This window comes from Amblyomma maculatum, chromosome 1, assembly GCF_055883805.1.
Source record: "Amblyomma maculatum isolate TAMU_Amacu chromosome 1, ASM5588380v1, whole genome shotgun sequence".
Lineage (NCBI taxonomy): Eukaryota > Metazoa > Arthropoda > Arachnida > Ixodida > Ixodidae > Amblyomma > Amblyomma maculatum.
This window is the reverse complement of record NC_139344.1, coordinates 376,883,117-376,895,427: the sequence shown is the minus strand read 5'-3', so window position 1 is coordinate 376,895,427 and position 12,311 is coordinate 376,883,117. Positions and strand designations below refer to the sequence as shown.

Sequence of the window (12,311 nt, the reverse complement as noted above, 5' to 3'; positions counted from 1 at the left end):
CCCTTCGGCGCGGTTCGGGTGTCCACAGAGCAAGTGTGACAGTTACTGCGCCTTTCCCTTCCTGTGAACCAATTTTTAAAGTAGTAACCGGGAAGTCATGATATTTGAGAACTTATTAACAGAGAGAAAAATACAGTGCAACTCTGTAGGAGATTTTTAGTGGCCACGATTTTAAGCCTATGAAAAGGGAAGTCATATGAACCGAGAACGTATCAACGGGGTTCTACTGTATTACTACTTTCATATGACGCAGCACAAATAGCATGCTCACAAGTTTTCTTTCAAGTTCATTTCATTAGTCCACATTAGTTATCTTTGTTTATCATTGCCCCGAAATACCTTATTCATGTCTCGTTCCATATCTGGCTAAGTATAGAACTCAGATTGCGTTGAGCCACTTCTTGTAGTGTGTACTCACTGGAGCTTTTAGAAAATTACTGACATCATAGGTGTCCACACTGCAAGAGGAGGGATAATGCTAATGCGACTGCAGTTTTTAGTAGTTGCAGATGGTAAATTTTGGTAAAAGTAAGGTGTTGAAGTTTATGGCCAGTATAAAGTCTTTGCTTTTGTTTGGTTCAGGTGCTATTGTTTCTGCACAAACTTGGTCGGGGCTGCATCACTGCCTTTTTTGTGGAGTATGAAGACTGGACTGGAGAGTGCAGTGCCAGACAGCCAATCACAAGGCTGAGGATGATAACCTCACAGCTGAACTTGACAGGTGTGCATTTTTTACCTCTCTTGCAGACTTCACATCTCTTCTGATAAGACTAAACTGCTAAGTCATTTCACTGGTATTCACTGAATTCAAAAAGGCAGAATGTAGAGGCGTATGAACATAAAACCTTTGAGCGAGAACGCTGTATTATGAAAAACATAATGGACAAGTATAAAATTAGGTGTTTTAAAATAATTTTGAATATAATTCCTAGTAGTTGAAATCGAAGATAAAAGCTTTCTTTCTGAACAAAAGCTTTTAAAAAGAAAACAAAGATATTGCAAACATATTACATTTTTCAGCCATCAGATATTGCGAATAAATTGTTTTCAGCCATCTTTCCCCCTTAACAGATTGTATTACTAATTTAGGTGAATACCAAAGTAAAAATTAAAGAAAGGAAGTAAAGTACAATCCCCAATGCTTTCCTTGGCCTTGCCCACTGTTGGCTTCTTTCCTTCGTGTATTATAACGAGCACACTCATTTTCGCTTCATTTATCTGCTTGTAGCTTACTGTTCCCAAGGATGCGGGATTGAATCCCGGCCCTTGGCGGCTGCTTTTCGATAAAGGCAAAAAGCAAGGCATCCGTGTGCCGTGCAATGTCAGTGTACATTAAAGAACCACAGGTGGTCGAAATTTCTGGAGTCCTCCACTACGTCTCTCATAGCCTGAGTCGCTTTGGGACGTGAAACCCTGCAAAACAAACAAAACAAAACTTACGAAGGTCTCAGTTCTGGCAGTCTTGAAGCCATAGAAGCGTAAGAGGGTTCTAGCACAGCTTTAGCCCTACCTCTTGATCACGTTCTGCGTGACGCTGGCGGTAACACAGGACTTTCCACGTCCGCCGCTATGTTGAGGGTGGTGCTGGTGAACACTCTCAAGGTTCGTTTACAGGCAACATTAATACCCAAGAAAGTAGCAGGCTGGACAGCCGCCGATGTAGCTCAGTCGATTAGAGCACTGGATGCGATATTCGGAGGTCATGGGTTTGGTTTCCACCATCGGCACATTGTTTTTCCTTCTACTTTCTATTTAATTATCTTTCTTCCTTGACAGATTACGTTACTAATTTAGGTGAATACCAAAGTAAAAATAAAAAAAAAAGAAAGAAATAAAGTATGTCCCTAGTGCTCTTCTTTGCCTCGCCTACTGTTGCTTTCTTTCTTTCATGTATTATAATGAGCACCCTCATTTCCCCTTCATTTATCCTTATGTGGTGCCACGCATCAGACCTATATTAGCAGTTCTGGGTGTTTATGTCATCGTCACTGTGATATTTTCACACCTCTAGTTAATAGGCGTTGGTCACAGCTCGTAGTAACTTCGTTTGCAAAGGGGTAGAGGCAAGGCTGGTGGGATTGGTTGTGAAATGCACACAAGGCAGCAAGAGATCGTTGGGGAATGCATCGCCATGGGGGGAGTGTCGAGGGGGGTATATATTTCAAACTTGCACATCTGATTATATAAGCACGCAAGATATGTTCATGGGGCTCTTGCTTTTTATTTTATTGGATGTGGAGAGACGCTACATTGCCAGAGCAAGCTTGAGTGCAAGCTCTCTCATTTTGAATGTAAATTTAAAGTTTAGGCAATGCTAGAACCTGTTCAGTCACTTAACATACATGTGCATGATCACATGACTAGTACCACTAGAAAAGGGGATGAGGCCTTGTAGAAGACACAGGCCAGGTTCAAGGTCCTAGTTGCTGACAAGGCGACATCAGAAGGTTTCCACACCACAGGTAACTACAGTGAACTCTTCGTTTTGTTAATGTCAGTTCAAATATTTTAGAATAACAAACTGGATGGGGGGAGAGGAGGAGCCAATAATTATCCTATGTTTTCAATGCCCTGTTTGATATAAGCATATACCATATTTACTCGATTCTAAGCGCACCCTTTCTTTTACATTCATGATGGGGATATGACTTAGCAATGCATTGCTTTTCAGGTGTGCGGACCTCGGGGGCTGGCAAGATCACACAAGAGGCTTTCCGAACCACACGTAAACTACTGTTTGCTTTCGCAATTTTTCTCCTCTTGAACCTTACTTTTTGCTTTCTAGTTTTTGGTTTTTAGATTGATCCCTGCTTGCATAATGTGACTTAGCAATACCCTACCTTTCAGATGCAGTGAGAAAAATTAACAAGACTACACCAGAGGCTTCCCGAACCACACGTAAACTCCTGTTTCTTGCCGCGATTTTTATCTCAAATCTGAGTTTTTGCTTTCTAGTTTCTATTTTTAGAATATCTGCTTCGGTCACTGCTTGCATAATAATGTGACTTAACAGTACCTTACCTTTCAGATGCAGTGAGCACAGCAGCTGACAAGACCACAGCAGAAGCTTTCCATACCACAGGTAACTTCTATGTACTACCTTTATTTTTCTCTGTAATCACAGTTCTATAGTTGCAGCCTTTGCTTGGAATCTTAATTTACTGGTGAATATAACTGGCACCGGTCTTGTGCACACGGATATACATTTTTATACAACCACATTCAAGGATGAGGCAAGCAAAATAAAGCTCCACAGCATGGCCAGGTAAATTGAAGAAGAAATTTGATGAATTTTCGGTGTGGCTTATCTACAGCTTGGCTTTATATGTGAACGGCAGCTGCCAAGACCACACGTAACTGACGTTTTCTGACATTCTTTTTTTGTCTGGAGTTGCAACTTTGCTGTAGTTTTTTTGGGGAACTTCAGGACCCTCATTTGTCTTCCTTGCAGAACAGTATGATTTAGCAGTGCTTTGCCTTTCAAATGCAGTGGAAACAGTGCCTGATGTTATGTCAGAGGCTTTTAAAGATGGGAAACATTTGATGTGATAGCATTTAAGGTCTCGTTAACCGAAAATCTGGTATCAGTTCTGCCGTTGTAAGCGAGAAATGGCGCTGGCAGGCCACATACTGACCGGATATAGGGCTTAGGGTTGCCTGACATTACATTTGGCAGGAGCTGCCAACTCAGTTCTTTCTTTTTATTTGGGAGGGTAATATCAGAATCAGCCTGCCAGGACCCTTGCATTCACGTTAGCCCTAGGCTATGCAGACACATTGATACGGCTTGGTTAAAGCGGGCCTTTATGCAGAAGTAGGCTGGGCTAGTTGGTATACTACGTTAATGTGAATAGGGCGCGCATTTTCTATATGTTCTAATCAAAAATGTTTCAGCTAAATGAATATCAGTGTAGCGAATATTTCAGTCGAACAAACTTGATCGGTTGATCCAGGCTTACTTTTGCAATCAGTTCGTTTTCAGCTCTTTAGCCGTGGCGCATAACGCCAGCTATAATTAGAAACTTCTGTTACATATCTGGCATTTTCCCACGTTAAGTGAAAGGGAGAAAGGGGAACAATGTGTCATACGTTGGATAGAGATCTGTAGCCAGTTAGGTGCTAACCAGAACACATTGTTCAAAAGCTGTTTACAGTGTGACAGTGAGCGTATTACCTATGTTGAACAAGATTTGGAAATTGTTCCCATTCTTCATCCTGAAGAAGAGGAAATTGCAGAGCCAGATTGAAACCCTGTAACTCAAACTTGGGCCATAGGGTGCCTTGGAAAGTTGTGAGGATTCATGTCTCAGCAACGAGCTGTGTCAGAAGAAGTGCACAGTACTAGACTCCCTGGACAGCTTTGTTAATTGTTGCATTTTGAGAGCACTGTAGCAACGGAAATTAGATATTTTTAAAACAATAAGTGAGGCAGCCAAATCTTCCAACTATGTGTAGGGTCTGTTTACATAACTTCATAAGCTGCATTTCACAGTTTTGACTCCTGTTATATCATGTCGTAGGCTATTCCATATTTTATAGTGAACGTTCAGTTTGGTGAACTTTTAATTTATTAATTACTTTCTTGTTCTTTGAACTTCGCTCAAGTGAGAGCTTACTGCACTATTTTCTGCCACCATTTTTATCTGCACTCACAGTTTTAGTGTGCTAGCACTAGTTGACTTACCAGTGGAAAAGCTGTTCAGCATGTGGATGAATTTAGAAGTGCGTGATGAGAGGCTAGTTGGTAATGAAATTGGTAATGAAGGCATGAAATTGGCAGAGCATCAGGGGCAGCCCAGTGGATTGGAGGTTAACGTGCAGAGCAAGACTACAGTTTGCATCTAGGGACACCTAGAAATATGAGTGTAAGGGACCCTATATACAGGGCGTTTTTTTTGGTTTTACCTCTTCGAGTTGCGAAAAATTTTCCTTCGGAAACTGCTGGACTGTTTGGGCTCAAACGCTGACCACAAGGTAGCTTTCTATAGTCTACATTTTTCGATAAGTAACATAACATCGGAATTTGCCTGAATTTTCCAAAATCGGTGAAAAACTGCAATAATCTGTGGTGAAACTTTTCGTTGTAGCAAGCAGATCAGCCGATTCGACAGGCTGTGAGGCCCACTGTGCCCTATCCAGGATGTTGGTTGCCTCGCAGTTCGCCAGATGGCGTAGCCTGTCGAATCTGCTCATCTAATTCTGGAAAATTCGGGCATGTTCTGATGTTATGTTACTTATCGAATAATGTACACTATCGAAAGCTACCTTGCAGTCGGCATTTGAGCCTGAACAGTCCGGTAGTTTGCGCAGAATTTTTCACAACTCAGACCGACAAATATGGAACACTATGTAGATCGCCTTTGAAAATGAGTCTGTGGTTGGTTGAAAGTGCCCTCTGTATAGAATTACATTAATGGTCATTATCTAGTATTGATGATGTTTAAAGCTCAATGATTACGTGAAAGTATAGTACAGGAGCAGCAACATGTGGAGACTTCTGGCCTTTGGATATTTTGATTATGTCGTAATAACCTCTCTTGAATATGTACGCTATGCTTACGCCTGCATTTAGATAATTTAACCTCTGATTGATATTGTTGAACAAAATGCGACATATATTGTGGCAGCACAATTACCAAGATTCGCGAAGACACACAAAGTTAAGAAAAACCATTGAGCATTGAGCTAGTGCACCTACACTGCATTTAGTTTAATAAAATATATTGGGGGTTAAATTTTTTTTGCATTCTAGATTTTGTGTTTTGGGTACCTGCATCTCATTGCTTGCGCAAAAATGTGACTTAGCTTCTTCCCTTTCAATACAGAACACACGGGGGCTGACAAGGCCACGTCTGACGCTTTCCACACCACAGGTAACTACTGTTTTTAATTTCTAGTTTCTTGTGCTTGAAAACCTGCATTTTTCACTTCTTTCATAACAGTATGACTTAGCAACACCTTACCTTTGAAATTCAATGCAAGCAATGGCCGCCAAGACAATGCTAGAAACCTTCCCATGCATCACTGCTGTTTACTTCCACAACTTTTTTTATCTAGAATTTTTGTTCTTGCTTTCTAATTCTTGTCTCAGATCATAATCTGGTGAGTAAATCTCGCATTATTTTTGTACACCTCGCTTGGCATTCTAAAATAACCAGATTCAAGAATTAAGCAATGAAATTAAAAGTCCACAACTTGGCCAGTGAAAGGGACGAAGGAGTCGGATGCATTTTTAGTACTGAATCTGTAGCATTACCTAACACTTTCATATGGAACGTGCACAATGGCTTCCAAAACCACACATACTGTATTTTTCGGTATAAAATGTGCACTCACTCTTATTTAGAGCCTTCAAGGAAAAAGGTTATGTATAAGACGCGCCTTTTTATTAGACTCACCTCTATTTGCTAAGTTAAGGCAATGAGACTGGACTACACATGCTTGCGCGACCATCGTAAAATGCTCTGTGGCTGTGAGCGTACTGCTTACGCGGCATGAAATGACAGAAATAAAGGTATCACTTAAACCGCAAAAACCTCTCGTATGGGCAGAACATCAGCACTTTTTTTTTTTTTTCATAAAAGGCTTCAAAGGCTTCGTCTTGCTAAAGCGCTGTGAAAAACGTTAGCCGACTTGGGGCACAAACATCCTCTTTGCGCTCAGAATCACTGCTGTGATCGTTGTGATGCTTGGGCGCCAAGATGACAGGCCAGCCTAGCGGAAGCCTGCAGTTATCGTTGCTACCATAGCTGCAATCTAGTCCTCACGGAATCTTCACAAATTCATGAAGCACTCCTCACGACGCGTGAGGAGTGCTTCATGAATTTGTGAAGCTACACTTGTGGTGTAGCTGTGATCACCCTCAGCCATTATTTCTACACAAATGCAGTACAGAACAGCTCTCCAGCTGTAGTCCACTTAAATATCAAGATGCTGCAGTATCTTTGTCATGCCACTGGGTTTTAATTGCACCTAGGAATGTTGCGCAAAATGAAAAAAAAAAAGTTACTTGAATCTCCCAGTGCTCAACAGACCGATGCTGAAAGGTCTAATGGCAGTATAGCGTTACTTGAAGAATTGTACCGATAGAATTTCCTCTCTAAAAAGGAATGCCTGTAACCTGTGCTGTTGTATAGGACGCACTAGAAAATACTTTATAAATTTTGTTTCAAGTTTGGAATTGCAGTTTTTGTTTTCTAATTTTTGTGCTTGGAAATTTGCATTTGTCACTTCTACTTGCATGATATTACTATTATGACTTAGCAACAACACCTTCAATTTCAAATGCAGTGCATGCAGTGGCTAACGAGACTACACCAGAGGCTTTCCACTCCACAGGTGACTACTTTTTACTGTATTTACCTTTGTATAGAATTGCATTCTTGTATTTTAAATCCTTTGCATCTGACGATGCTTGCACAACAGTCCGACTTTGCTCTACCTTGCTTTTCAAATGCAATGCTTGCAGTGGCTGACAAGACCGCGCCAGAGGCTTTCCGTACCCCACGTAACTACTGTTTACTGCCACTATTTTTGTCTGGAATCGCAACTCTTGCTTTCTAATTTCTGACCAGAATTTCTAACTGGTGAATAAAACTAGCTATGGTCTCGTACACTTGGCTCTGCATTTCTAAGCAACTACAGTTGAGGAAGAAGCAACAAAAATAGAGCTCCAAAACATGGCCAGTTAAAGGGAAGAAATGTGATGGATTTATAATTTACTATATCAAATTATAGCATCTTCTAGCAACCCTTGCCTTACAGATGCAAAATGTACGGTGGATGCCATGACCACACCAAAGGCTATCCCCACCAGATGTGACTACATTTTACCGTGACTTTTTCCATCTGGAATTGCAGGTTTTGCTATCTACTTATTTTTCGTGCTTTGCATATCACCATCTGTAACTGTTTGCAAAACAGTATGACTTAGAACCTTGCTTTTCAGGCATAAAGAAAAAACATCCTGGGAAGACCACACCAGAGGCTTTCCGTACCACAAGTAACCGCTGTTTATGACTGCTTCTTTTTTTTTTTCTGAACTGCACTTCTGCTTTTAATTTTTTTTGCTCTAAATATTCTTAAATATTTATCACTGCTTGTACAACAATACTGCATAACAGCACCTTGCTTTTCAGGCGGAATGCATGAAACTGCTGAGACGACCACACCGAAGGCTTTCCAGGGCACAAGTAACTACTGTTTACTGTCACCATTTTTGTCTAGAGCCTTAACTGATTAAGACGGCAATTGGCCAGTGAATAAAATTAAAGCACTGTGCTTACATACTTGGCTTTGCATTCTTAAATGACAAAGGTCAGGACAGGGCAGCCTAAACGTGGCTAGTTAAGTAGATGAATTTATAAAACTAAATTTGAAACATAGCTTGTAGTAGGTCAAAATATCAGCAGGTCAGTTATATTTAAAGGTAAAATTATTAGGCTTTAGTGAATAATACTCATCAATTTTGTACTCTTCAGAAATGTAGTTAACATTTGTTTTAAAGGATTCTACAATTATTTGGCTCTGTGGCGCTGTGTATATGACACCTTGACCAACTTTGACATTGGCTATGTCAGAGTTCAGCAGAATGGAAAGTTGGGCTAGTTGAAAGAGTTTTATGATGGATAAGAGGGCGCAAACGAACGTAAACACGAAGAATATGACGCTTGTCTTGTTGTATTCTTCTCTGTGTCCACGTTCCATTTGCGCCCTCTTATCCATAACATCAGAGTTGCTACATACTAGCATGTGGAGTGATGTTTCTTTCCTGTTTCATACTTTTGGCCATTTGAATAATTTTTTTTTGTGCAAAATCACGCTGTATATAAGTAGAGTTAAGGTTTAGGTAGCTTTTGGTGGATGACTGAAAGGTCTGATTACCTTTGCTATAATTATGAATACCGTTACATGTATCAAAGCAAGCTGTTTTGATTATGAGTATGCAGCCAACAGTCATATCACAAGGTTGGCGTGTTTGGTGGAAATTTGGAACTGGAACTTTGAGATGTTTTAGTCTCTATAGTGCAAACAACATTATGCGGCAGTTCATACCTTTTCAGTTGCCATTGTTATTGAGGTCTGCTGTAAATAGAATCGTGCCTATGATTGGCGAGTCTTGGCTTGGTGTTTCAAATGCTTCTTCAGGCATACACCATCTGACTTTTTTTTTACAGCTGTCTTCTGTGAGGTGAATAGTTATGCTAGTTTGCATTTTGGTTTCATCAGCAACATGCCTTTTTCCTGGCTGCATTGTTATTCCATTATGCTGAGCAGGATTCATGCAGTGTAACCCATTAACTGGAGCTTTACATTGGCTCACAGAAGTTATATATAGAGAGGATGTGTGACAGGGTTGCAGTATGATGTTAATGCGGAGAACTTTAGCAGGAAATATATACCGTGGCATTAAAGGGCAGCAGGTACGGTGGAGAGATGGATGCAGCGTTTCAGAGGTTTCAAATCCACTTAACAAGTTCTGTGGAAATTTGTCAGAGTAAGATTGTTAGCAACATGAGGATAAAGAATTGTGCTTACTCTGAAACAATTATGCGTGTTGTACATATTAGTGAGGGCTTTGTATTGAACCAAAAACATGAAGCAAGATCCATCTCTTGTGCCTGCTCTCTTTCAGCCTTCATCATCTGCCTCTTCTCTCGCCGGCTTCCCAACCTGAATCTCGCTGCACAACTCTGTCCCTACATGGCTTACATGGGCCTTATGCACCACTCCAGCAATGACCGCTTCTATATAAACGATGGTAAATGTGATTTCTTTTTTTTTTTTTCAATAAATATACTGCACCAGACACCAAACAAATGTAAGAAATTTGAAATGCACCAAAGGCACTGCTTAATAAAGTGTAGTGGGATCAAGCAATAGTCTCCCCAAAAATACTAAATTCTATTATAATTTAGTGCATAAAATAAGTATGGATAATTAACAAATTTGATCAAATGAGCTGCCAATGCAGATGCTTTAGTAGTTTCATAAGACACTGCTAGGCCTCTTTGTGACACTGTAGGATAACACACAGTTTCATTTGTTCATGGTATGCAGTGTAAAGGACTTTGCATATGTCATATTGAGTAGCACATTTAGTCAGGGCAGTTGTGTTAAGGGAACTTGCTTTTTAAGCTCACAAGCATGTAGTTTCAGCTGATTTGAGCTTAGAGCTTGGACAAGAAAATGTTTTGCTTATTTGGTAAGTACTGTGCGCTTTAGTCTTCCCTTAAATGTGGGCATTACTTGACAGGGTGATGCGAGCTTGTATAGTATGTTCTCTGGAGATGCCAACTTTAACCAAGATTAGACATTTAGAGGTGTGTACTTTTGAAGGTCATCAAACATTATTGCCTTAAAGAAGCTGCCCTTAAATAAGTAAAATTGGACTGACTTAATTGAACAGTGGAAGCTATGAGTCGTGTGGGCTACAACACGTTACTTTAGAGATATGGCCACCACGTTACTGATCTTAATCACTGATAGGATCACAGAATCTGTGATGCAATCCCGTAATTACAACGTGTTGTTTTTTAGGGCCCATCCTACACTAACCTTGAGGAATTTTGCAGCTTTTATGTTCTGCTTTGAACATCATGTTTTTTCCCGCACATCTAATGAAGCTAGCCGCACTGACTTGTATCCTTCACTCACTTCAGTCTCGGTCTTATACATACTTGCTCATTGCAATGTTTAGCCTTAAAAAATATGGGGAAATGTTGAGAAAGTTTTCCGAGAATGCATTATTCCTCTTCAGCTGCTGCTCTGTACCAGTTCCTGGCTCTCAAGCAGTACAACGTTCAAGGCCTTCTCATTGCTACGGTGCCCATGAACTACGACTTGATCGCAAAGTTGCACAAGACCTTTCTGCATGATGGTGTGGCTCGCCTGATGTACAGCATCTCAAAGACCCAACCCTTTGAGACGCTTTATGGAGTATTGCTGCAAACCACAACCGTCACAGACATTGACAGCCTCTACGAAGAGTCGCTAGTAAGTTTTACGTGGGACGCCTCTCACTGAGTCGTCCAACAAGATGTTCTGTGCAATGCTTCATTATTTGGTCTCGAATGTGCAACCATAAGTGGACGAATTTGTTTGCCGCAACTCATGCCCCTGCCTCTTGGCTTTCCTACATGCCTCGCATTCAGCTTGTTAAAACTCTTTTTTTTTTGTCGCAATTAAAGGATTGGTAGCCTTTTGAAATTTTTTTTTTTTCATGTGAAGAAAAAATATGGCAAGTTCAGTTCAATATGAGGTTTGTGTTTAGTGCACTGCATGAATAACTTCGGTGTATATTAAAATTTCTTAATTTGTTTAATTATTTTTCTAGCTCAAGTATGATTAAAGCTTACTATATAAATAATTGAGACCATAGATTTGCTTTCTAGAGCTGTATTTTTCCTCACTAAAAGGAAGTTTAGCACCGGTGAATGTCATGTAAAAAATGTTATTTCTATTATTTTTATATATGTTTATATAAATTATTTTTATTTTATATTGAATATTTAAAATACATTTAAAATTATTTATTTAATTCTTTTGCTATTTTATTTTAATGTTTAATTTATATTATTTAAATGTATTATTAAAATTTATTACATTTAAATATATTCAAAATTATTTTTATATAAAAAATATAAAAAATGTCTGCACTAGAGCATCTGCTTGTAGTAACAAAGAAGAACATTTGGAAAAAGTATCTAACTGGGCTAAAGGCAGGTCTGCAAATGTTGAAGCCAGGGCTCAAGAGGAAAAAAAAGAGGCCTCCTTGCTGTGTGATTGGAAAGAACAAAAGCAGCACCACATATGAATTGCCTAGCATAACTCAGACTGTAAAGATGGCATTAAGGAAGCTTTCAAAGCCCAGAAGGTGAAAAAGGTGGTATTAAGGAACTGGACAAAGCATAACAAGACATGCTATTTGTCTCCCATATGCAAATAAGTGTTTTCTTTCTTTAGATTTGTATGCTTAGAAGGCTGACTTATCTTCCCTTTCATATTTTTCAGAAAATTCGAAGTTACCTTAGCACAAAAATGCATCTGAAGCTACTTCTAGCCATACCAATAGCGAGTTACAATACAAGCCTTGATAATTTACTCAAATTTAAAAAGTAAGTTGGTGTTCTAAAAGTCAAATGCGATTTTTTTTTTTTTTTCTGCAAATAATGACTGGTTCAAACTTGGTTCTTCAGCTCATGTGACAGACTAATTTTGTACACCACTCCATACATGCCTGCTCCTCGCTGCAAAATCCTGCCAACAGCCTATCAAGACGTAAATGAGCTGGACAAGACATTCTTCGTGAG

General features: G+C 39.7%; 1 protein-coding gene across 1 annotated transcript in view; it reads left to right on the top strand.

Moving 5' to 3' along the window:
- Nucleotides 1-12,311, top strand: part of LOC146208308 (uncharacterized) — a 182,586-nt gene that overhangs the window by 142,191 nt on the left and 28,084 nt on the right. Inside the window, exons 117-128 of the mRNA XM_084578330.1 lie at nt 583-721; nt 2,672-2,725; nt 2,848-2,898; nt 3,029-3,082; nt 5,826-5,873; nt 7,291-7,338; nt 7,949-8,002; nt 8,139-8,192; nt 9,635-9,760; nt 10,760-10,995; nt 12,013-12,116; nt 12,198-12,306. Of these exons, the coding sequence (XP_084434456.1) occupies nt 583-721; nt 2,672-2,725; nt 2,848-2,898; nt 3,029-3,082; nt 5,826-5,873; nt 7,291-7,338; nt 7,949-8,002; nt 8,139-8,192; nt 9,635-9,760; nt 10,760-10,995; nt 12,013-12,116; nt 12,198-12,306 (1,077 nt within the window). The remainder of the gene's footprint in view (nt 1-582; nt 722-2,671; nt 2,726-2,847; nt 2,899-3,028; nt 3,083-5,825; nt 5,874-7,290; nt 7,339-7,948; nt 8,003-8,138; nt 8,193-9,634; nt 9,761-10,759; nt 10,996-12,012; nt 12,117-12,197; nt 12,307-12,311) is intronic.